This window comes from Seriola dumerili, unplaced genomic scaffold (assembly GCF_002260705.1).
Source record: "Seriola dumerili isolate Sdu_G_001 unplaced genomic scaffold, Sdu_1.0 BDQW01000309.1, whole genome shotgun sequence".
Taxonomy (NCBI): Eukaryota; Metazoa; Chordata; class Actinopteri; order Carangiformes; family Carangidae; genus Seriola; species Seriola dumerili.
In genome coordinates, this window is record NW_019174564.1 from 2,250,848 (window position 1) to 2,278,133 (window position 27,286).

At 42.2% G+C, this 27,286-nt stretch overlaps 1 protein-coding gene across 1 annotated transcript in view; it reads left to right on the forward strand.

Annotated features, from left to right (window-relative positions):
* The window catches only part of adgrl3 (adhesion G protein-coupled receptor L3), a 193,568-nt gene that overhangs the window by 100,934 nt on the left and 65,348 nt on the right, over positions 1-27,286 (forward strand). The window contains exons 5-8 of the mRNA XM_022758742.1: positions 4,161-4,175; positions 6,777-7,577; positions 21,595-21,948; positions 24,430-24,533. Of these exons, the coding sequence (XP_022614463.1) occupies positions 4,161-4,175; positions 6,777-7,577; positions 21,595-21,948; positions 24,430-24,533 (1,274 nt within the window). The remainder of the gene's footprint in view (positions 1-4,160; positions 4,176-6,776; positions 7,578-21,594; positions 21,949-24,429; positions 24,534-27,286) is intronic.

Sequence of the window (27,286 nt, forward strand, 5' to 3'; positions counted from 1 at the left end):
AGGCCATACATGTAGGTTTGCCTGTTCATCTTATTAAATTTGCCACGACAGCTTGACCAATTAGATAAGCTGCAGAATCGGCCGCGTCGCCTTTTCCAGCTTCGTGTTTGGCAGCGGGAACCAGAGAGCAGCCAGACTGTTACAAGCTGCATGCACACGGATCAGTGAGTTATTGTTTTTTGCCCGAACCTGTTGCCAGAATTGGCTCCGACCTGGCCACTGAATGTATTCACCTTTACCATGGCCTGGTGAAACACTTACTTGAAAAACACTCACAGGAAACCAACCTGAAAGATTGATGATAATAAAAAAAAAAAAAAAGAAACGATTAAATATGTAATTTAAATAAAAAATATTGTATTGATTTAGAGGTGTTGAATGTTGCCACCAGATCAGTGTAGGCAGCTGTTTTTTTTTTTTTTTTTTTTTTTGTCCCTGAACCTATCCCTAAATAAAACAGTGTTGGAAAGTGAATGAGCAGCATCTTGGATGCCTTAGAGCAGGGCACTTAACCCCAAACTGCTCCAGTGGAGCTTCTCAGTGGCCAAAAGATAAGTCTGCCTGTATTGGCCGCTTCCAGGTGTGCTTGCGTGCAGGGTATTGGTGAAAAAGCGCATTCATGTGTGGTGAATCTATACCAGATAACAAACTGTTGCCAATCTGTGAGCCCAGGAGATCTGTGAATTTATAGGGGATTCTTTTTTGTTCTCTTTCTTTTTTCTTTTTTTTCCTCCTTTGCTAGTTGATGGCATTTCCTTCTCCTGGTTTGCTTTGGCATCCAAGGAATGGTGGTCACAGCTGGTTATCCTTTCCCTCAAGGAAAAACGTGCCAGACCTTCTCAAGTCTCGCTGGTGCATCCAACTGTCACTGCAAAAAGCAGGATGATGAACCGTTTCCTTCCACCAGGTGACAGATGCCGCTGATCATCCGTCAGATTGGTGCAATTAATTGTCAAATTCTAACTTTATGAGTGGCAGCTGAAGCCGCACACGCCCCTCAAGTCGCTGAGATGTCAAGAGCTCGCAGGGCCTCTCCAACTTAAGGTGCAGCCCCCAGACCCATCGTGAAATTGGTGTATTTTTTTTTCTTTTTCCCAAATTCTCTCAGTCCCATGTCTGCTTTTAAATAATTTGATGGCCACTCAATGCTCATTGTCTCTTATTCAAATAATTAGCTCATCACCTCATTCAGTGTTTTAAAGTTGATTTCACTGAAGCACAAGCGCGTTGGAGAGCTGCGCGTCATTAGCATTAACGTCGTCATTACACAATTCACTGGAGGATCTCTATTATTTGTATTCGTGTATACCTTCAAAACGATCGCTACACGAGTGGACCATGAGTAAAAAGAAAAAAAGAATTTAAAAAAAGCAGTTGTTTGTGAAAACAGATGATGTGACGCAGATGGGGGAAACCGAGGGATGCGCGAAACTGTTCATTGTATATAATCCATTAAATGCTCCCGATGTGTCCTTTAAATATCAACTCTTGGCTCAAGTGCTGTTGGGGCAGAAGCACAGACATGAGAAAATGTTTCATCAGAGCCTATCAGTGAGATACTCAAGGGTCTATTTTGTGTTGTGAAAGAGGATGGTAACCCTTTCACAGAGAGAAGAGTAGCTCCAAAGAAACTCTTATTTTTTGATTCGTATTTATGGGCATATTTTTGACATCAGACTGGGGGACAAGGAGAAAGGAGAGAAAAGGATGAGAGAGCTAAGTGCTTTTTAGTTACTCAGTGACAGCCGTGACCAAAATCGTATTAAGGTCACAATGGGGGTGGTGGGGTGGAGTAAAGAAGCTTTTCAAATGAATCAATCCTCCGTCTCACTCTCACTGCTTTTCCATTCGCTGCTCCTCTTTGTGTCTGCGAACCGGTAAACGTGGATATCCGAGGCCGGTGTAGCAGGTATATCTCTGCGCTATATGTAGTGAAACATGAGTGGACCTGACATGGACAAATTGGCTTGAGTGACCCGACAGGTGACCTCGCTGCATCCAGTGGCGTCTTCTGGTTCAAACAAAAGGGCCAGATGCGACAGTGTAGCCCTTAAAGTGGCATGTTTTTTTTTTTTTTTTCCTCGTCAGGGATTTCATTCACATCCTTTACTTCCTCCTCACACCATCTCCCCCGGCGATTGCGTCGCATACCACTTCTCACATCCCCGCCGCTAATGCCTTTTTCTATAGATCATTACCCCCCTCTCCCCTCGCCACTGTTAGCGATCGCTCAATCAGAAATGCCGGCCTCCCCGTGGTCCCTGTGGTGTGGCCGTTGCTCATGGGAGGTGAAGAGGCTTCGATCGGGGACGTTTGGCTGTTTACTTTGATTTGATCTACGGGGTCCACATGCAGTTCCGAGTTATTGGCAAATTTGAGTTGCCAGTAATGGTGGCTCAGCTTTAGCCCGGGGCTATTGTTGCTCAGGCTCGGTATGGACTTATCGTGTTTCAATGACAGCTGGAGTGTTTGCTGTTGATGAGGTGCAGTGCTGTACCTTTGTACAATTTTATGATCTGACAAACAGACTACTTGTTGAAAGCCTCTCCCCTCCCTGTTATTTTTCACTCTCTTGCTCTTTCCCCCTGCCCGACACAGCTTCACCTCATTCTCTGTTTTGCATTGGCTCACTGCCTGGCATTAATATTGTTCTCCTCTAATAACTTTCCCATCTTTCAAACTTTACCCCCACCTACGCCTACCCACTGACCTCCATACCTCACTCTGTTGCACTCTCCATTTGGAGGAGAGGACTCTTGTAAGCCCTGGTAACAGAGGTTAATCCTCTCTTATTAGAACCGGGATTACTGGAGGGGAAGGGACAGGAGCAGGCTTGCTGGGTGGATGCTAACCCCTACTACAAATGGAAGAGACCAGCAAAATGCCGTGACTGACATAAAAAGCTTGTCCACAGAGGAAGTGATATATAGAGTTAAGATGTAATAGCCTAAGTGGTTTTTCAACAGGCCTTCAGTGTACTTGCTGTCAGAGTTGTAGAACCAAAATGGCTTTTACATTTCACTTAGATATTGAGTTATTCAAATTTGATAAAATAGGTCATGCACGAAAGAAAAGTATATACTATAAGTACTATATTTTAAAGCTGCATTAACCACTCATTTTTTTAGAATAACAAAGGATCAAACTACAACATGTAACGTGGAAGAGATCACTCATAGGGAATTAAATACCTGTATCTGCATTTATTCCAAGTTCTGTGGTGTGTTTTTAGCATTTTTCAACTCATTTCTCTGTTTTCTCTAGCCTGCAGCTTTAATATTTCGGCTCATTCGCACTCGCAGTCGGTTTCTTTACTAGCGACAGCAGCAGGCAGACGCTGAACCCACTGTACGCTAACTGCCCGATATGAAAAAAAAAAATGAAAAAAGGCTGGCAAGTAAAGTTAGCAGCTGGTCGGTGAACATAGTGTAGCATTTATCAGCTAATGCATCAGACAAGGTTGGTGGAGACCAAAACAGAGCTAAAGCACATTGAACGCCGGACTTACATTTGCAAGGTGGTCAGGCTAATGCTAATGTCGCACAGTGTTGTGTAAATACTGTTTGCTAACCTGTTAGCCATACCTGCTTTATTTGGTCTTTTCAGCCGGTTCTGCTACCCCCAGATGGACAAAAAGAAATCCATTCATCACTGATGTTATCTCGTAACAAAGGTGTGTAGCTACACGCTAACTTCATCAGTCAGATGATAAAAAATAAAGGATTATCAGTTTGAGACTACAGCACTGTGCCCTGTGAAATGTACCCAATTTGCATGTGAGTCCTTTTTTTTTTTTCTCCCAGTTGTGCCTTAAATTCAAAAGCTCGCTGCCATATGTTTGAATGTTTTATATGACTGTAGAAAAAGTCGTGCGCTGTACATCTGTTTTACACATTCCCATCCCTCGGCCATCTCTGCAAGAAAACAAAACAAAAAACATGTTGTACAATTTAAAACCTGATTGATCTGTCTTTTTCCTACAGGCTCGTGTGTGATCCGGTTCTTTTCTCTAAAAGCTTACAGTATGATAAAACTCCACTAACCTCCTGATGTACTTTTGTGTGACTGTGACTGTAAAATAAAGACAGTTATCACTCTATTAACCTGTTCTTTAATATATTTTTTTTCTTTCCTTCTCTCCCCTTCATGCCTAAAAATAGAAGTGGAACAAAAAGGTAACTAAATGCCAACAACTTTTCATTTTTCACCTGCCACCCACCTTCATTTGGGTATATGCTTGCTTTTTTTTTTTTTTTTTTCTACTTTGGTGACGGGTTGCTGAAGCAGGTTTCTGACATTTTGTAGGTTCATGCTCATTGTATGGTTCATTGGTGTGGTTTAACATGTCATTCATGGGGAAAATGAAATTGCTCAGTGAAAGTATATTAGAAAATAGACCAAACCGCCACGATTCTTTCTTTCGTTCAGTAGTGTCCATGCTGCAGCATCTAGAACAACTCCTATCCTCATTCCTTGTTCTTCATCAGCATCACAGGCTGACAGGACATTGCCACATTTATGACCACTCTTTTCGGCGAGGTCATTACAGACCTGCTCCCCGCTGAACTCCCGTAACTCTGTGATGTTTTTCCTCCCTTTAATAACTGAAGCTTATTCCAGCTCTGCTTTATCAGCTGCATAATATTAAAGCAGAGGGCTATACAGGGTGATCAATAGCTTGTCCAATGAGCTGTCAGCATTTTTGATTATATCTCTAACATGATGATGGCTATAACCTTCAGGGACTCACCAGCCAATACTGGAGATGGATCATAGCAGTCATATTCTTACCTTATCAGCAGTGCATGATGCTTGCAGAACATATGCTAAATCTTCACTCGTGCCCCAGGAGCTTTGTGTTTATTGCATGAGTGGGAAACATGTCCCTTTGTCAGATGTTAAATATAAAGCTGGATTGAAGTCAAAGATGGGAAAGGAATCATTAAACTAGAGTCAAGAGTTCTGCTTTAACAGCTATGCAATAAATTTCAAGTTTCATGGAAGTCATTAATTAATGACGTATCACTGAAATGTGTGGCAAAGAGAATGAGAAATGAAGGTGAAGGGGGAGTTGAAAACATTTTGTAGAAATGACTGTGCTGCTGCAGTAATGTTTTTTTTTTTTCTTTTTTTTTCTTTTTTTTTTATGTCAATTCCCCATGAAAGCCATGATTGCTTTTGTATCACTTCTCTAATATCTTTCATTTGCTGCTCCATCTCTGTGCTTACATCCTTCAAAAAAAAAAGAAGAAGCATATTTTACAAACCTCCTCAGAGTCCCCGTGTGCTGCCAGTACAAACCTTACCCACTCTGACCTTCTACCTCAGCACATCTCGCCTTTTTCAACCGTAGAAAACAGCCCTCTTAGCATTTAGCAGAGCTACCGCTGAGATGTGCGCTGAGGCGCTATGTCAACGGGACGCATCTTGCCACATTTTTCACCTGCAGGTAGACAACATGTTTAATCTTAAGAGATTACAAGGGGAAAGAAGCCTTTGTTTTCGCTGTCTCTTTCTCCTATTTCTCCTCGGAGCGCACTGCTTTTACCCCTCAACGGATCTGCGGCTAGAACCTGTCAGCGCTGTGTCAGGCTTCTGGCCCATTACAGTGAAAGGAGCCTTCACACACACTCTTTGTTTGTATTTGCGATTTATTCTGGGCCCAAACCTGTGGGAAAAAAAAGGAAAACTGCACTGTCTGAATTATTTACTGTTCCTTGTCAGACTTGCACTTTGGCCATCTGTTTACAAAAAATTTAAGTTTAATTTAAATCCTTATCCTACTATGGATTTGTAGTCACTGTAATCCTGAATTCAGATGTCATCTTTTTAGAGAGACAGAAAATTACAATTGCCTCCATCTCAGATAATCCATAATGAGCAGAAATTAGCTTTCGCAAACGGAGCCCACTATTGACCTGCTCCAGCTGTATTGCCTTGGCCTAGCTTTATCAGATTTGAGTACAAACCAGCTCACATATAATTAGTTTACTGTGTGTGGTGTCGTAAATCATGCTGCAGACTAAAAATGTCATGTGGATGAAATAATGGACAGGCCATCATTATATAGATGATGTAATTACTGTATTTTTCTCTTTTAGTTTTCTTTCCCCTAAAGGGCTGCTTCAGCCAATAATTAAAGTGTAGCTGTTTATCAAAATCTTTTAATTTGAGATTTGTGTGTTTAATACTCTATATTTAGAAATACCACTAGGGTGTTTTAATGAAGAAAAGAATGACACTTCTTTTTTCTTTCCTGGTGCAATTATATTTAATTTGGTAGAAATGTAGAGAAAAGCTATTCTCACAAAGGAAACAATCTGAGGACACCTGAAATAACTGTGTGTTTCTGTGCATGTGGGTAAGTCAGTCCGTGTTAACACCCTCTGATTTGTATCTGCTTTATATTAAGTCAGAAGTGATAACCCTCACTTAATCTATTCACCTCTCCCTGCAAGCTCTAAGTGTGTTCATTCAATGACACTGTAGCTAATTGCATTGAGGATCAGAGACTGAATCAGAAGTATCTTACACAAAAACTGTAACAAATGACTGAAACAAAAGAACACTTAATATATGTGTAGTGATCAGTTCTGCATTTAAAGTATATCAGATCAGAGTATGAGGGTATGACTGGACACCTTGGTCCTTCACAGTGGAGAAGACTGAGATATAAACCTCATTGTTGTTGCATTCAGTTGCCTCTTTTATTTATTGATGTACAATACCTGCCAATGTAACTCTGTACTTGTTTTTCCCCTATTTTGGCTCCTCAGTATTCCTGTGCCCAGGGCTTCTGCGCAGGGTGTACCAGAGCGAGCACCTCTTTGAATCGGACCACCAGTCTGGAGCCTGGTGCAAAGACCCACTCCAAGCCTCCGATAAGATCTACTACATGCCCTGGACGCCCTATCGCACCGATACGTTGACCGAATACTCCTCCAAAGAAGACTTCATCGCCGGAAGGCCAACGACGACCTACAAACTCCCGCATCGTGTCGACGGGACTGGCTTCGTGGTCTACGATGGGGCGCTCTTCTTCAACAAGGAGCGCACGCGCAATATTGTCAAGTTTGACCTGCGGACTCGTATCAAGAGCGGCGAGGCCATCATCGCCAACGCCAACTACCACGACACGTCTCCATACCGCTGGGGAGGGAAGTCAGATATCGACTTGGCCGTCGATGAGAACGGCCTTTGGGTGATTTACGCCACCGAGCAGAACAACGGGCGGATCGTCATCAGCCAACTCAACCCCTACACGCTGCGTGTTGAGGGGACCTGGGACACGGCTTACGACAAGCGTTCGGCGTCCAACGCCTTCATGATCTGTGGAATCCTCTACGTGGTGAAGTCAGTGTACGAGGACGATGACAATGAGGCGACAGGAAACAAGATCGACTACATCTACAACACAGAGCTAAGTAAAGACGGGTTTCTGGACATCCCTTTCCCCAACTCCTATCAGTACATCGCCGCTGTGGATTATAACCCCAGAGACAACCTGCTGTATGTTTGGAACAATTACCACGTGGTGAAGTACTCTCTGGACTTTGGAGCATTGGATAACAGACTTGGTAAGACCAGCTTTATTTATTCTTTCACTTAATATTCATAAGATTCAAGTCAGTACAGCTTAGTGTTTCAGAGAAGGTCTACTGCCGCCCTTAGAACTAACTACATTTTTAGCCTTGCTGCTTGAAAGGCTCTAAGAATAGCAAAAATCCTCAACATGTTGTTTGTTCTGCCCAACACTTTTGTGTCGTGGGCTGTAAAGAACAGCTTGGCGCTGCAAGTTTCCTGTTTTTTGTCAAGTATGAATTCATAATTTAAAAATACATATGCGTACTTCTCAAGGAAGTGTAGGCTGATGACAGTTGGCTATACAGTGTGTAAGGCTGCTCAGTGTGTCACCAATATGGAAGTGAAACACACAGGTTCTGTAGATAGCAAAGAAACATAATGGCCATTTTTTACATCCACATGACGCTTTTTTTTTTTTTTTTTCAGTTTTCACGTAACAATGGTATGAGAGAGTTGTCAGGCACAAAAAAAAAGATAACTAAATTAACTTAGATTCCCCGGTGTATGAAACATTGGGTGTTTAACACGGAGAATTCTTCACATTTTGTTTTTTTTTTTTTTAGCCGCAAGCTTAAGTCTTTCACTGTCTCTCTCTCTCGTTGGTGCCTTTGCAAAGGAACAAGGACTGCTCACATTAAACTTCCCCAAAACTCTTTTGAAAAGTCTAATTTCTCCACTCCATTGTTCTTTTTATAAATTGGAGCTTGTTGGGAAGCATGAAACGGGAAAAAAACGAACCCGTTTTGACACACCAAGGTAATTCTTTGCGCTATCTCATCAACAGCTCTAGTCAAAAATGTCACAAGTTATTTGACTGTGAAGTCCCTACCTCTGCTTTCTCCTCTGGAGCTTTCTCTACCTGCCGTTTGCCAGTTTAATTTGTTTTCCTTAGCTGGCTGCTACTCTACCCCAAATCTTTTTTTTTTTCTTCTTCTTCGTTTTTTTTTTTTTATACACAGCGTCCTGCTTCAACACACACCCGTAATATATTCATTCATTCAGTGACCGTGCCTACAGTGTTTGGTTTTGATGATACACGGCTACCCATAATGTAATTTGTTGTAGTTAAGGAGAGTGAAATTGTGTTGTTATGTGCTTTCTGTATTGAATGATTGTCCATCAATTTTTAACAGTGGCACACAATGATCACACGCACTTGCATGTGCACACACGCACACGCACACACACACATACTCTCACACATGCAAATGCGAATTCTCTGTACTACACTTCCTGGTGAGATGTTGAGTTGTGTGTTTGGCTTTTGTTGCGCGGAATAGGCTGCCTTCCAAAGAGTCTGCTGCATGAATATAGATAGTAAAATGTTGCATTAAGTGGATGGATGGAGTCAGAGAACAAATATAAATGTCAGATAAACAGACTGATAAGGAATGAAAGAGTGATTGAATGAACTCCGGAGTAATAAACAATTTAGTCTGATCAACTGCTGGACCAAATACAGAAACAGAGGATGCAGACTTATTCTGGTTAAAGCAAGTGTTGTTAGCGGTGCGCATTTCCCACAATATCGTCTCCTGAGGAGCCTAATTTTGAGACGGTAGGATAGTTGCAACAAAATTGTTGGAATGAGCCTCACTGTCAACCACTTCACGGCGCACAAATTAGCCCGTGTTTGCTGCTGCATCGTATTGTTGTATTGCTCCATTTATGTCCTTCTCCGGTGAGGATGCGTAAAGATCAGAGAGATAAATGTGACTCAGGCAAAGTGGAAATATCATTCACAGAAAAGTCACGACGACAGTGGCTGCTGGAAGAGAGAGCCACAGATGTGTAGAGGATGATGGAGGGTGTGGTGCAGATATTATATACTAGAAAGAAAAGAGAAAAAAAAGGGCAGTTTTGAAAGTTTGACCACAAGCAAAGCAACTGAATCTTCCAACTGACAAAACCTTGATAATCTGAAGCTGATGCAGTCATTCAGGAAATTTGGCGAGATAAACCAGCAAGCCGACATACCATGTAGAGCCTAAAGCCAGTGGAGTACTTCCCTTTTGCTGCAAACATAAGCTTCTGAATTTTGATCCAGTGTCATGATCACAGTGCCTGTTAACACTCCCAGAAAGGTGTCAGTCTCTGATCGCTCCTAACACAGGCTCATTTCCACCTCCATGAGCATGCATGACCTGCCATACCAGTGGAGCATGGTATTTGGGCAACAGAGCAGGAGAGACACGGCCAGACCCACAGCTGGGGCCCCGGTGCCGGATGCCAAACCACATGGGCCAGGGCACGGCACATGCTACAGCGCATTAGACAGGGGCAGGGTAATGATATCTGGACTTCAAACTTTCCTGTTGTGTCTTTTTGAATGATTTTTTCTTCTTTTTTGATCCTTTGAACAGGCTGTTTGGGCTCTGGGCTCTGGGCTTGTCCCCCCCCCCCCCCTTTCCAAAAGAATTGGGAATAACATTTGTTGATATTCATGACAATAAACTTCTGCATTTAGAATACCTCCCACAAGAATCCTGGGCTAATCTGTATACTTGCTGCAGTCTCTTCACCAGACAGAGCCCAAACAGCCTGTTTTCAAGGACAGATGATCTATGCCCGAGAGTGCTTCCATGACAACTCCATTGATAATTAAATTCACTGAATTGGTGATAAAAAAAAAAGTGCTTCACAGACTGCTGTTAGCATGCAGATATAAAGACTCTCTTACATCATTCCCCTTTTCATGATCAGATTGAACGCAGAACATGCAAGGCCAAGGGGAATAAATTGCTCCGTGGTCCTAACATAAAAATAGCCACAGCATATACAGTACTTGAATAGTCAGTAGCATTCAGGAAGAGGAATGAAATTTAACAAAAGTCTGACTTTTGTCATGTCAGTAAATGAAAATGATCGCAAACTCACTTACAAGGGGCACCATGACCTCTGTGGAGGACGCTGATCATCTGACAGTTGTGAAAGTGTATTTGTCTCCCAGCTGTCCATGATCCAGTCTTCCATTGGCGTGAGGTTCAGCTCAGGCGTTCCCCCTCCGCTGTCGGACAGCTGGGGAGACACAGAGGTTTGCGGGCCGGCAGCTCTCAGTGGAGAAAAGCTGCACGGAGTCAGCGTCGAGATAGCAAGCAGCAGAATTGCTACTGACCAGGAAATCACCCTTGGAAAGAAAAAAATATCAAAACTACAGTACATCACATCATCCGAACAATGTTTACTTCCCGAAAGCACGTCACTGCTCAACAAGCCGTCCACCCGTCTACCACCCAAACATGCTTATCCTGTGCAGGGTCACAGCTTAACAAGCCATCTGAGGCAGATACATCAGCCAAGAATCATCTCCAAATTTGGGCGGTATGCTTATTACAGTCATCTTAGTGATGTGAACGAAAACACACTTTACGTATACTTTAAAAATAGGCACATTAACTGCTATACATTCTCCCTTTCCAAAATAATATCCAACATAGCCGGTTTGCTACAGAATGATATGTTGCTGTACATTTCCTGGGTGTATTACCTCCTCATCTTTGGATTATTATGATTTCCCACCATGTTTTACCAGGGATACACAGACCCCATCCACTGGATCAGCATCTGTTTTAATATTGACCTTATTAAGTGGATTGGGTATTGGAAAGATGAGAGCCATCCACATCAATTACAGTTTCTGTGTCACTTTAATTCTAAAATTCTCTGTTTTCACTACCAGTTCCATTCATTCAGTCACAGCGGGACACCGGATCAGTCTGAAAAGCTTCATAGACCGGCCTCATGTAACGATGCATAAAAATGAGCATTATGCGGTTTTTAAATTTGGGAAGACAGTGCTGGTATTGGATGAGCTGGAATTCAGGCATTATAATCTGAATCGCTGCGTTACTAATAGTATAAGTAACAAAACTTAAACAAGATTTTTTTTTTTTTTTTACACTTATTTAAGCTTCCAGGGCCATAGCTACATACAGTATTTTTCTTTAAACTTGACAGGAGAAATTACTCCTGGCCCTCACCTTTACCAGACTTAAGCTGCCGCTGTGAGCTCGAGGCACCGGCTGCATCGGCTCCACAGGGCTGCAAAGACAAGGGCAGCCACATGAGAAAATGTGCCTCAGTCTCTCACACCTGCTGCTGCTGCTGCTGCTGCCGCCGCCGCCGCCGCCGCCGCCGCCGCCGCCTGCAGCACTGGTGTGCCGTTTTCAAGATAAAAAGTCTGTGCTGCTTATTAACATTTTCCTAGGTTCACGCCCACATTATCGCACTCGTTACACTACTTACAATGATGTGTTTACTAGTTATATATATAAACGCAGAGACAGATTCGCAGTGATTTCTATCATTCAAGTCGAGTGTTTACAGAATAGAGTGATCAGTGTCTATCAGTGTGTTGATACTTCCCAACATTCCTCTTTGAAGCGCTCCCCTTCATCTCACATTTCAGCGAGACAAACCTCTGATGCCTGAATATGCCGCCGTAGGAGTGATTCTTTTGTTGACTCATAATTGGTGCATAGGATGCGGCGCAGTGGGTGTCATAGATACATTCGCTGTCTGGTAGTCCTGTAATTCTGCCACATGTTGCCATCTGGCCGGGGCACGGTGCCAGGCCCGCTGGCGTGGAGCGAGCCCGCAGACGTGGCGCTCCCCCCGACCTTCATGCCGAAAAACAGCCGATGTTTTGGACGCTCGGGCCCGTCTTGGCTCTCTTTGGAAGTGTCTGACACGTGCTAAATTGGTTAAGACCGTCTAAGCAGTAGATGCAGGCTGGCAGAGTCTGGTGGAGATAATCTGAGTGTGACTCAGTGTGCTCAAAGGCACAAACCGTTGTGTTGTTTCTGCTAACCTTCTAATACCTCTCGTTTCTTTTGATTGACATACTCTGACATGCTATTATACAGGTTCAAGTGACACCCCATAGTTGTCATGCGTCATCACAGATTAGTTTCTTTCTTGATTACAAAGCTTAAAGGAATATCTTGCTGAGCAATTCAAACTAAATGCTGCTATTCTGCAGAAAAAAAAGAAAAAAAAAACAGCCTTTTGCATGCTGCATGAAGCCCTTTTTGATGTCAAGGCTTAGGAATGTAGGCTACATGCTTATTTGCAGGCTACGCACTTATCACATGCCTGGTGCACCTCTTGCAGAGGGCAATTTTGTTCGAGGGAAAGTGCGAGGCTTAGGATTATAGTTTAGAATGATTTTTCTAACACACGCACACACACACACACGCGCGCGCACACAAACACATGCGCGAATGCACGGCCTTTTCGCAAACCCTTTAATGCTGCAACACAATGGGGCTCTGTTAGTAATGCAGCTTTTGGTTTTTTTAGCAGGGAAACAGAGAGCGCTTTGTTGTTGCTGCACAGCCTCTTTCAGCCGTAGTCCCTCATGTAAGAATAATTTGTGATATATTATAAAATGTAATCATTGTTATCCTATTAGTGTTTGTGCTTTGCTACCTGTGTTTTATTTCTGGTATGGAATTTGAAGGAAACCTTTGTCCATCACAACAGGCAAGCTCATGTTTCAGGTCGTTCAGAATGTGGCATGTTCATTTGCTCTGTGCGGTACCCCATTATATATCACATGATTTTTGACTGGCGTCCCTCCTCCTGACTGGCCATCCATCATGAGCCTTGCTAGTTCTACCTTGATCCAGAAACCATACACAGATCACCTGCATAGTGAGAGGGGTGGCAGGCAATCCTTCAATTAAAGCCAACACCCTATCCATCTCTCCTGACATGTGGAGAAATGGGAAGAAAAACATAGGTAAAAGTAAAAAAAAAAAAAAAATCAAAGACCTTTGTCTCATGCGAAAACATCTGTTTTGTGCTTCCTCACAGGTTTTCTTTCTCTCGTTTGTGTAAATACAGACGGTTTTTCACACTAGCTGTCCTCATCTAGTCGATCAGCTGTGCAGTGTGTGATCTGAGCCCGTGTTTGGCAGTGGTTTCAAAAGTTTTTTCACCTGATGAATGTCAAATCATTCAACTCGGAAGCAAAAAGAAATAAAAACAACAGACAAACAACAACAAAAAAAAACCTGTCTGAAACAGGAGTCAAACTGTATTGCGTGGGATCCTCTCCTCCCCTCTGCTCTTTCACTACTCCTGATGTGTGTGTGCGCACGTGTGCGTGTGTGTGTGTGTGTGTGTGTGGCTACTGGTTTCTCTCAAGCCCCCAAAATTGCCACATTAAATTTAACAGGCTTGGTGGCACACAAGCTCAAAGTGATTTATTTTGGCCAATCAGCCGAGTAAATCTGATTGGAGGCCTCTGAAGCATCTTTAACTCTCTTTATCACCAGTGTCAGAGTTCCTCTGCACAGCTTTGCCTTATCCATTTTGGCCCATTCTACTGTTGGTTGACAGTCTTTTGAAAAGCCTGACTCGAGGTTTTTTTGGCAAACGGTGAGGCCTTGGAGGAGTGTGCCTTTCCTCTTAGTGAGTCTGAAATCCCCTCTGCTCATGTGCTCGCACTCCCCTGTCCTCCTTTTCCTGGTAAGTTTGACGATGTTTGATCTTTCAATAGCCTGACCCACGCAAGTTTGAATATAAACCAGTCTGACATTCCTCATTTTCAATCAGAAAAGATGTTACCTAATATGGATTGTAATGCACATCAATACTGTACTGTATTAATACTATAGATTTTTAGATCCATGACATGATTTAGTGTTTTGAGACTATTTGAGAGCGTACGAAAATAAATAAATAAAAATCAAATGAACAAAATCCTCTTTAGCAAATGCAGATGAGCGAATATGCATGCAGCACATTAAGGGAACAATAGCACTTGTGTTTTTGTGTCTTTTGTGAGCATTTTCAGCACATCTGTTTGTTTCTGAATTTAGCCCACAGTACTTCAGTGTAGTGCACGTGCAGGCAGACGCAGCTCACGTCTCCTCTGTCGTTTAACTCAAACACACAGCGAGTGTCTCTGCGGGCTTGTGTCCATGTGTGCATACATATCAGCCCGGTGCAAACGCCTCTCCCAGCACTGTGTGACCTCCATAGATGCCCTCTCAAGTCCCGGGAAGAGAGCCTGGGAATGAGAAATTAATTGCCAAACAATGCATAGCTCCCATCCATTACGGTTCTCATCATGTCAGATGATATCGAAGCATTACCGGATGTCTGGCTGCATAATTTACCGCGCCTCCAGTCCAATCCACCACCAACCCCACACACACACACACACACACACACACACACACACATCCCTGTTGCGTTCTCTGATGGATTTGTGGGCCTACCACAAAAGGCTCCATTAAATGACAGGACCTTTATCATCATTTTATTTTCCGACCATTCTTCTCAGCACACGAGGACACGTGTAGCGTTTTCGGTGGGATCGTATGACATAAACATTGGACAAACTGATAACATTGGGAGTGAATCATGCCATTATGAAGCGGGCACTGATGGCTTAAAATAGATGCTGAGCCTGAATAGATTTTTTTTTTTTTTCTCCAGTTCTCTTTGCTTTTGTTTCCTAACTGTTCCACTGGGACACATCTTTTATCGTTTAGCTCAAGTTTGTCAAATTTCCATATTGGCCCAAATATTAAATGATCCTCATTATAAGATGCACTTGAAAAAGGAAATACTTTATCAGACTAGTCCTGTTGCATGGGTTTTTCCCTACATAAAATATGAACCCCACATTTGTGTAACTTGTTGTTAAAGCGCTGCTAATTCTTCCTTCTGTCATACTCAGTCATACTCTCACACTCTCCTAAGCTTTTGAGCTTCTCACCATGACATTTTGTAATATCGATAATTACTGGCGGCCTGACAGATGATTTGGTTCAAGGTTCATTTTTACAGCAAAGATGTCAAGAGATGCTCCCAGCTTGTTTTCACTTGTCAGGAATTAATATCGTATTACATATATATCAGTTCAATATTGCGGAAAATACACTTATTTGCTTTCTTGTCAAGAGTTAGAGCAGGAGATCAATACCCCTCTCATATCTGTGCAGCCAACGTAAGCAGCCGGTTAGCTTAGCGTAGCATAAGGACTGCAAATGGGAAGAAAATGTTAGCTTGGCTCTGCTCGAAGATACCAAAAGACATCTACCAGCAACTCTAAAGCTGACGGAAAAAAACATCTTATATTCATTTGGTTTAATCTGTTCAAAAATCAAACAGCCCATAATGCAACGTTGTAACACTGTGTTGTGACACTTGTTCTCGAAAACAACACAACAAGCTACTCAAAATGTTAACTCTTCTCTCTGTCACATATTTTCCTCTGCTGAAGCTAGCACGCTAACTAGCTCGCCTCAGCACATCACTTTCTGATAGCGACTCACTGTAGTCTGCCCTGAAGACATGGCACTGCTCAGACGGCGTATTATAACCTCTTGTATAATAAACACAACGACGGCCGAAGAAACCACGTTCAGACTTCCAGATAGCGCCTTTAAATTTTGCAGATTGCACCAAACCAACATGAATCTATAATTACGGTTATAAATGGTAATTTGAGACTTTAATTGGAAATGTGTTAAAAAATTAAGAGAAGTAGACTGAGTTACGAAGTGAAAGCAGCATGCTCAGTTCAAACAGCCATATATATGGTTGTGATTTATTTCTAAGGGACCCATTAACAGCCATGATCATGGATTTGGGCTTCAAGTACACTTCAGTCTAAAAATACATGTCCCAGCTCCCAGAAATCCCATTTTGCAGCCTTTAAACAGCCTCGTAGAAAGCAAATGGGTGACATCACACACAGACTGTCCAATATTTTCTACAGTCTGTGAAAATGCCTACTAAAGATGTAACCATGCATAAAGGTTCAAATACTAAAATTAGGAGGTAATTGGGTTCAGCACAAGGCTGGAAGAGTCACTTTACTGTCTGATGCTCGTTTCATTTTTACCCCCGAAAGCCCTTTCCACCTCTTTTGATCTTGAGTCTGCAGAAGTTTCTCAGAGCCGACGAACCCGCTCTCGGTGCGGAAATGGCAAGCCATATAAACCGGATTCATTTCATAATAGCGTAGCAGGTTTTTTTTTCCTGGAGCGAAGTAGAGCGGGCTTATCTAATTGTGGAAGCCACGAGCCCTGGGATACAGAGAGAGAGGCTAATTAGTTTGAAACGAATGCTTTGAAATGAAGCACAAAGCTCTGTGTGTGGTGGAAACAGACTTCATGCGTTTGGTGAAGGGGATTTTGTGTAATAGAAGCGGAGTGTAAATGATGAGTGGAGTTGGTGTTTCAATGAGAGGAAGCTGCAAGAAGTTTGCCTCTGTCTTTTATGAATGAAAAGGTCGCCTGTTTAGGTGCAGGATTGTTCTTAAGCCCCTTGGCTTAAGAATCGTGAATAGCTGATAGCTGACTATTAGTATTATTCATTTTTATGATGTTTGTGTTGCCTTTGAAACTGCATTGAATCTTAACTATATAAAAGATGAATTGCTTTGAGGTCATTTAATTGAGCTGTATTCTTAAACTTTGCCTTGTATCATCAGGCAATATCAGAAAACACAGTTCTAATTAAACATACTGCAAAGAGGTTGTATTTCTTTAGTAGATATTGAAATAAGAAATTCGTAAATACAGTGTCGTATATAGTTTTGTTGCTGTTTCTTTAGCCCAGCCATTATAAAACTCACTACCAAAAATGCTTCAGGCATTCAAATCTTCCTGTAAGGTCACTGACGAGTTCCTCCGAACATACCAAAAACTCGTTCACCTCGTTGGTGCTCTTGAGCTCAGTTCTTTTTTCTTTCTCTCTCTCTCTCTCCTCATCCTTTTGGATAGAATGGGAAAGCTAGCAAAGCAAAACAAAATGTCCTTGTGTTGTCTCCAAGGCGATAGTGCCTGCAGACTGTGACTGCTGTCTGCTGCTGGCTTTCCTTTTTTTTTTCCTCCTTCTTCTTCTTCTTCTTTTTTTTTGTGACCATCTGATGGAAAAGATATACATGTTTGCTCAAGGACACTTTCTTCTTTTCCACCTCTGCTCTCTGTCTCTTTGTGTGTGTGTGTGTGTGTGTGTGTGTGTGTGTGTGTGTGTGTGTGTGTGTGTGTGTGTGTGTTTGCAGGCATAACACGCTGTGTGTAGACAGAACATTCTGAAAAATAATTTAACAGTGGGTTTAATGGGATCATCTGGAAGTATGGAATTACATTCAAGACATGGCTTCCCAGTGACTTTGAATTGAACCCATGCTGTGATGGTGATTTCCTCATGCTATATTTCTCTGTAAGGTCATATTAGCTCCAGCATTGAAGAAGGTGATATGATAACTTTTATCATTATTATTTAAAAGGGATAGGTAAACAAAAGAGAGACTATGACAGCTAGTTATTGATCTGCCACAGTAGTGGTCGATGACTCCTCTCTGCATGTGCTATTGTTGCACCATATTTTACCATGTCACAGCTTCTTTGGCTCATTCACACAATGTAGGAAGAACAGGGAAACCAGGAAGCTGTCCTCGTAATTCTTCTTGGCAATATAATTCAAAGATTGTAAGTCCTTCTGCTGGTCTGGTTGTCACTGCTAGCTATTGCTACTGCTAGCATTGTTGTCACATCATTTAAATAACCTAAATTAGCTACTTTAGCTGTGTTATTTATTTGATATGAGTGTAACCAGATACATCCAGAATGTTTATAGCTTCTTATAAAACTAGCTGAATCAATCATATTCACTGGTTTGTTGACTATTCTATGGTTCATTTCCCTTGGAGCCTGACTAGAATATTTTTTCCAACTCAGCTGCTGGTAATTATGGGCTGAACAATATGATGTGCGCACGCCATCGGTCAGGTCACCTAATAGCGGTGTCTTTAAAGCACTTGATTTAAAACAATGTATGGAAACTAAAGGGCAATTCAGTTATTTGTGATTATTCTATAGTTACCAATTGAGGCCACTTTGCTGACTCACTGCTGAGCAGTGGAATGGGTCCAGAAGCAATATATATATGTCTCCTGGTAGAGTACAGTGTGTTTACTTCTTAGCTTGTGGTAAAACATTTACACAACAGACGCACAAGAAGAGAAGATTCACAAAGTTAACAATCTAATTCAGAAATATGAGTTATTGTACACAGCAAAATCTGTTTATGTTTGCTAACATTAGCTAACATTAGCCACCATAAGCTATTGCTCATACCAGACAAAGTAAAGCTGTATTAAAGTAAAAGAAAATCCATGAGGGAATTGAACAATATATTGTTACATTGTTTCTTCTGAAGATAACGTTTGGCCTCTATGTGGAGGAGTGTCCTATTTTGTCCTTCAAATGTTAAATAATCTTGCTTTAAATCTATTAAGCTAATGGATAACACTGATATTTGTTATTGAAATGCTTTAAAGCCCAATATCTAACCTGGTGTCTTCTATCATTCATCATGGTCCTTCCTATAAAACCGCTGCATCACATGTCCCTGCATCGTTTACTTACTTACATCAGTCTGCATTATCATGCAGCTACAGCAACAAACTCCCTCAGCAAAAAAATCAGTCACAGTCACAATCGCCCCTGTATCAGCCACGCTGACCACTACAATAATTCCCTTATCCTAATAGTCCCATCTGCACACCTTTTTAGCCACTAGCTTATCTGAGCCTGTGCACCATGACCTTTACTGACCCCAATATGAACAGGGAATTTCCATGATCAGATTTCCATGAGGTACTTTAATGGTCTCCTTTACTATATGCAGTTTAAGCACCACCACCGGAATTCAATTATCCTGAAATTGATGCCACTTCGCTTTACCAAGAGTTGGTGTGTGTGACATATTTGGGATTATCATCACTTCTCTTCACACACAGATGCATAAATAAGCTCTTTCATAAATGATCTAATAAATAGACTGGTGTCCTTGAAGATATTTCTCCCTCCTGTTTCCATGATCATTACAGTCTACTGGGCTGCCGTGGCGCAGATTGATGATGATGTCTAATAGTGGTTATAGAATGTAAATGGTGATGTCTTAGTGGTTGTTGGAAATGTTAAATACCTATTTGAGCATTCATGTGATTTTTTTTTTTTTTTTTTTTAAAGCCCAGTTGATGGGTGGTACTGTCAGCTTATGTTGGTTGATGAGGGTTTGTGTATGAGTGTGTGGCTGCCACTGTGTGTGCATGGGAGGAGCATGCTTTTGTGCTGGTTTGCATCTGTATACAATCGTGTCACAGCAAGTTTTTCTTCTTTTTTTTTTTTTTAATTTTTTTTCCTCTTCCCTTTTGCTTCTGTATTCTGGGCTGTTTTTTTTTTTTTTGTTCCTGTCTGTGAGAGAAAATTATACAGCCTGCATTACCAGGTAGTTGAGAGTAAAAAAGGCTCTGTGTGCCTTTCGCTCGCATTGCAGTTCAATGAGATTGTTGTTATAGTTCCACTTTACTGATGGAGTGGCTCCACAGGAGTGTCCAAGATACCTGCGGATCTTAAAAAACACGACAAACTCCTTTTGTTAGCGAGAGAAAACAAATACTCAATCAGCCTGGAACTCTCACTGCGGCGTGCAACCTATTTAATCAACCTTGACTGTCGTTGAATGCTGTTAAGCGTTGAATGCATCGACTGCTGATAGTGATGTGGTTGGTGTCATTACAGCCTCTGGGCGTCTGTGCCATTCCCAAACAATGGCGCTAATTTATGGCATCTTGTTTCAGCCTTTTCGAATTCAACCATTCAGAGAAATGGTCCGATTGCAAATTGAATCTCACTGAGCTGGATTTCAGCGGTGATGTCTATTATCTAAGCTCTCTAGATGTGTGACGTCCATTACACCTGCCAACCTAAAATCGACCCTCATTAAATTTTGTTTTGCTCCCCTTTCATGCAAAGACTGGGACCATTTGTCACTTCTGTCATTTTGATTGTATCTCTGCATTAGGCGGAAACGGCATCCTAAATTGCATTTTTGTGAAGGCCCAGAATGTATGTGTGTGTGTGTGTGTGTGTGTGTGTGTGTGTGTGTGTGTGTGTGTGTGTGTGTGTGTGTGTGTGTGTGTGTGTGTGTGTGTGTGTGTGAGAAAGTACTCTCTCATGGGAACTTATTTAAAAGGTCTACAGCATGCTGCCTTCTTCCAAACTACACATAGTAAAAATGACATATAGAAATGGCAGAATAGCATATTAAGGAATCTGTGCAAGACTAACTTTGCAGTTAGTGATTTCGAGCAATGTTTCTAAATAAAAGATACACATTTTTAAAAGAAAAAGCCTTTCCTCTTCTCGCTCTCTGAAGATATATTATGAAGTATGACCTCTCTGTGTGTTCTCTGACCCTCTGTGATTTAACCAAGTCCGCACGTTCTTAAAAAGCCTGCAACTAATTTAATTTGGGGGGCCCTATTTTCCAATCAGAGACACAAGGGAAGGAGTATAAAGGAGACAGAATCGGATGAGTAGATTGGATGATTGATGGCGGTGCGTGCGACAGCTGTATGTGCATTTTAGTGGGAAGAAAAGGATTACCGAGCCGGTGCATGTCGGTGCGCGTGCGTGCGTGTTATGATAGCCCTTGTCCCCAACAGCTCAGGTAAACAGCGTCATTAGTAAGCACCTCCTGGAGTGCAACCACAGGGAGGACTCCCATCCATGAAATAGGTATTCCAGTTTGTCCTGGCTGACCCAGAAATAGCATGTAGCTACAACACTCAGCTATTGACTCGCAGAGATATGCCCTCGTCAATGGCTACATTTAGAGTGCACAGCTGGAAGTGTGTGTATGTGTGGTGGGTGTGTGTGTTAGCTTAGCTAGCGGGGGTCCCAAACTAGACCCCATGCGTGCCTATTGAAGTCACACCTGCCAGTTCCAATTGATCCTCTTTGAACTATCTTCTCTTAAACTGACACAACGAAAAAGAGGGAAGAATAGAACCCCCCTGCGAAAGCTTCGTCTTTTCTTCACCAGCACTAAAATAAATTTCCCTCTCAGACATAAATGAAGTGTGACTGAAAAAAAGAGAAAAGACATTTACTCTCAATCTTCTTTTTCCTTGCTCCTGCATTTTCCCTACAATACGTCACGTTCACTTTGTTTTCCCCTTCTTTTCCCTATTAGAAACTTCCTCCTCTGTAATGGTTTACATGGACACGACGACCACGACGACCAGGACCACCACTCGACCTACCACGGTTACGATTACGACGACGACGGCCAGGACTTCTACGACCAAGATGCCGGCCACGACAGCCGCCGTTGCTCAGTGGCCACGGACCACAACGACGGCGGCCGCCCCGGCCCAGACGCCGGTGGAGGGTCTGGTCCCAGGAGACAACGACAGAGCTCCGCCTTCCTCCAAGCTTCCCAACATCAGGGTGGAGTACTGCAATCCCCTGGTGATGATGGACATCTCCTGGCCCAAGACCAAGCAGGGTGTAGTAGCCAAGATGTCCTGTCCACCTGGAACCATAGGTAATGTCTGTTTATATTTTATTTGTCGGTAGATCTACAACTTTACAGTCAATGTAGAAAAACAACATTTGACATTATGTGTGGTCACATGCTGCTGAGCTGATAAATCATCCAAAACCTCAAACATGCCTCTGTTTAAAAATGTAAACCTCAGCTTGTGAAATATACATGTTGTTTCCCTCTGTGAGGGTGTCAATACTCTCGTTAGGAGACACAGTCTACTGCGAGCCCCTTCGCCTTGATGTTGGTCGCTGGTGTGTGTTTTGTTTATGTTAACACTCCCCCTGCAGCTACTGGTTCCCCTCGCTTCCTGTCCTCTCTCCTCCTCGCACGTTACTCCTGACTCACCGACGCAGGGTTAAAGATAGCTTAGCATCGCATCTGTATGGAAACTAGTAACTAAACTAGTGCACAATGCGCCCATATTTATTTCCTGTCTCTCAGGACGCGATTGTTGTAATTAATTAGTGGCTAAACATATTTGTGTTTGGTGCTTTGAGAGCGCTGTAGTGCTTTGTTTATCCGGCATCATCAGACCATTTGTTCTTGGATACGTTGTTCCGGCTCAATACTAAGAGACTGAACTCGAGTGTGCATTAGGAACCACTGGATGTCAGCTGCTTTAGATGTAAAAGCTTTACGTCAGAAAGCGAGGCTGAGTGCTGATCTCGGGCAGCAGTTCATATTATAATGAGAGCTGACCACTGAGCATAGACTTTGAATTTTTTTAAGTAACGGCTCGGATGTTATAAGGCTGAAGATCATGCTGCATTCTTGAAAATGAGGAACCGAATAGGAAGGCAAGAATGAAGACTTAAAGGTAACCTAGAAACCGTTATATTGTGGGTTTCTGCAGTCAGACAGTATTGTTGCATACACAAAAAAAACTCAGTGGCGGTAATACATTATTACAAACGCGCTTAAGGAGGTAATGCAGATTAGATATGTAAAAATTGCTTAAGTAAAAAGTGCTTTTGTTAAGGAACTTTCTGAAGCTTCCTTATCATGAATTTTTTTTTTTTTTTTTTTTTTTTTTTTTTATTATTATTATAGACTGAGTCACTCTACATTGGGGAGTGACATCATACCCTCAAATCTGGCCCGGAGCCTAAAAAAAAATCAGCTCATTTCATCAATCATCACACAGACTCACGCACGCACACACATACAGGCTTCATTAATGGGCAACACCAGCACCCGTCGAGACCTCACTAACAGCCGTCATATGGCAAGATAAGAGGAACACATACCCCACCTCCTCTCGGCGCACTCTTCAAAGCCATCGCTCTTCAGACGACACTGCCAAGCAGAACACGACTGTGTGAGCTTCCTCTTCCACTCTTTGAAAGTTCCTCGAGCTCCCCCTCCATCTACCACACTTCTCTCGCTGTCATTCTGCCCCCCCCCCCCCCCCCCCCCCCCCCCCCCCCCCCCCCCCCCCCCCCCCCCCCTTCATCCCTCCTCTGTACACCCCTCCGATTCCCTCTCTCCTTCGTGCTCCTTCTCCTGCCTCTCAATATAGGAGCAAATGCAGAGTCCCTCATCTTATAAACCCATCAAACATAAGGCTGTCCAAGGTGGACCGGGGAAGGAAATTATATGTCAATCAAAATTTATATCTGTTAATGCTGGTCGTCTCACCCACCGACGCACCCTCCCTCTAAGTACAAGCAAGGGCAATTTAATGTCAGCATGTAGCCTTGCTGATGTCAGCTCGGAAAATATAGACACAAGTTATTTGAGGTACGTGACAGAACAAGGCAAAGGCACTCTTTGTTTATGAATACATTTCATCCATTGAATTCATTGCAAAATAGCAGATATAACAGATGCAACAGACTGTAAGGCACTCACTCACCAAAGCACATTTCTGACAGGAGAGACAGTCCTCTCCAACCAGCTTAATTGACCTTTCGTGATGAATTCAGCTATGGCAGACTTAATTGGCACCTATTTTGGTGTATTTTCTTTCTCATGCAGGGCTCGAACTGTCACACACATGCAGACGCCGTCTGACTTTTAATGATTAAATACAGACACTGTCTGGGCAGGCTCGTCTGGCCTCAAGTGAGGCAACTTCATTCCAGTCACTGGAAGATAAAACCATCCAATTACATCGTGCTACATCCATTAATTTAATCACTTAAGAATTGTGTTTCTTGGGATGTCACAGTTTGATTTGGACGAGTTTTGCAAATAAGAAAAGTGCTCGACAAACAGAAGAATTAGGCTTGATAAATCATCCAAAACCTCAAACATTGCATTCTGTAGTCCATCCCTCTATGATTTGGAACAAAGCAGAAGAAAAATTAGGGTAAACTTGATTGTCGTGAACTTGCAGAAACACACACACACACACATTCACAAACGTGCTACAAAAATCACTGTAGCTGCTGTGTTCTTTACTGACATGGTTGTGTTCCATCTAATAAATTTCAGGGCATCGTTTTCATTAGGCAGCTGTATTTGTTCTCTCTCCAGGCGTGGCTTCGTACATGTGCGTGGGTCCAGAGGGATACTGGGACCCGCAGGGACCCGACTTCAGCAACTGTACCTCCCCCTGGGTCAACCTCATCAGCCAGAAGGTACTGATCCACATGATATAACAGGCAGAAAATGTTGAAGATGTAAAGTAACATCACAGTTGCTTTGGTTAAAGAAGTGCTTTTTGTACTTGTGCTATTCAGATATCATCGCACATTTCTCTTTAGAATACAACCATAGAAAAAGCATAAAAATAGCGTGGAGGATTTGGCGTTGACTTTAAATGTTATTTTGATGTGTAAATCTGTTCAAAACGGCTTTTTAAAAAGAACCGTGCCCTTTTAACCTGTACTAAATGACATTTGGAGAGCTCACACTGCAAATCAAGGCTGCATACTTTATATCGCTTGTACTCAGAGGACTTCAGTTTTTGTGGGTTTTGTCTTTTGTTCTTTGTCTCTTCTTAATTGGTTAATTAATGTCATTGATTAGCCCGAGGCTTTACTCAATGGAAGGGGTATGCTTGTGTGTCTCTGTGGGTGTGGGGGTGTGTGTGTGTGTGTGTGTGTGTGTGTGTGCGTGTGCATGTATGGGATGTGTGGTTGGACAAGGGAGGAATGAAAACCAATACCACAGTACCATAGTCTAATGGACTGCTGTGGCTAACAGCTAATCCAGACCGCTTTCTCTCCTATGACATGATACAGCGGTTATTTGCATTCCGTACTTCTCAAGCACAAACGATTTGTATCTCCTCTTCTGCAGGCAAGTCATTATGCAAAGCCCCATCTAAAGCTTCCCATGTTTAAATCTGCAATAGAATCAAATCAAAAGAGGAGAAGGTAACTGCTGGTGAGGATCAGGGTTCCAGGTTATGAATTGCAGGTAATGTTGAAAATGTTCTCCCTTAAACTCATAGGACCCTGAGGCGCGCATGTTATAACACTTATGATCTACTCAACGGCATAAAGCTCGGCCCATTAAACAAACGGCAGTTTGCAGATATGGATGGAGAATGGCTGTTGGGGAACAAAATAGAAGGTAGAGAGATTATCAGGTGCATTTCTGTGCAGCACAGCACCATTTGAGCGGTGTAATAAACCTCCACTACAGGCTGTTGTTTGCAGAAATTAAATACAGCAAAGTTCTTTCTCAACTTGCTATAGAGGTTGTTTTGCTTTTGTTATGTTGTTGCCTGGATTCAACAGTAAGTGTGACTGTAATGTAGAATATTTTCAGTCAAAATCTATAGAAAGAAGTGGCAAGCCGTTATTTTTTTAACAAGTGTTATTAATCTTTCCTTTTTTTTTTTTTTTTTTTTTAAATCACATTTGAGCAGTGTTGCTGTCGCTGTAGAGACAGGAAGATTTTAATGAAGATCAACCTGTCAGAGATCTGGAAAGCCCATCTGGCACTTGGTGATTTTATATCTAGAGCCACTGTCCTGTATGTGGCACTGCTCATTACCAGATGGTTCAGTAGACATCAGATAAGCAGAAAGAGAGAAAAAAAAAAGGAAAGTGGAGCTATTTACCCTGCATCCCCCAGCTCCCCTCATTAAGAGACAAGAGCAGGGAGGAGACAGAGGAAAACATCTTCCAATGACACATTCCCCCACATACACATCTGTGAAGGCCAATCTAAGCAGTATAATCGGCTTCACTAATAAACAATGATAGCAGGTGATGTCAGAGTAAATCAGGATGGGCCTGATTAATTGAGGCTCATCTTGCTGCACCTAGTGCAATAGTTAAGTCTTGAAGGTCACTGACCTTTGAACTAAAACATAGACCTAAGTGGTGTTGTGCATTTGGTCATGTTGGTATTTGCTGATCATAGTAAGCACATCATTTTCTAGTTATAGTTAGAGGCAGACAAGCAACATAAAAAAGTTTCGGTGCAGTCTGAGTCTTATCAGTCTTATTCAGTGACTATCAAATGGCCTCCATGTCTGTGCTATACTCCTCTTCCTCAATAAGTATTTCAGATTATTTGAAAAAGAAAATATGGGCCTGAAATATATGCACTGAAAATAATGAAGTTTCTCTTTTGTTGGATAAAGAAATGTCTGGCAGACTCAAAGTGGCTGACATTAAGGGGCATCTCTTTACAATGCAAGGTAGGGATGTACACTGTAATTTGAAAACCAGGATAAAGAAGTGTGCCAAGTACAAAGAGGAAGTTTGTGAACAAACCTTTCAGGGTTTGTGGTGGGTCTCATTAGCCAGTAAAAAGATGCCTCTATAACTCAAAAGTTGGATTTAAGGAAGTTTCTCCTGTGAAAAAAGTAGCAAAGTAAACTTTCCCTGCTATTGTCAGCAAAACGACATCATAAATTTGACTTCTGGTTCAAACAACTGACCCTGCTCAACCTCACTCCCCTTAGTTACTGTTGCAGTACCTGTCTAGCTTCCTGCTCTCCTAGCTTTACATTAGCATTTCACAATTCTTTTTTTAAACAATGCTCCAGATATAACAAAAGGCAGGGGTCTCATTTTCAGCTGACAGCCATTAATTTTGTCAACTGAAATGACACCTGACAATTAATTCATATTTCCAGCTGACCCATTTTAAAATGAGAACCCTGTAAATGGGTCTTGATTTGATGGCTACATACGTGATAAAATGCTAACAGACTAAGGCTAACGTTGTCAGATTCCAGCAAAAAGCCAGCACACTCACTGACTGATGATATATCACCGTTCTTTGCTCCTAAGCGCACGTACTTTTTTCAGATGTTCAAATATAATATGTTTTCAATCTTAAGTTTAAAAGAAAAAATAATGACTGACAAATGTAGTAATTAGCTATTATAGCCAGCTAATGATGTGCTCCTTGGCTTTGGAAGTAGTGC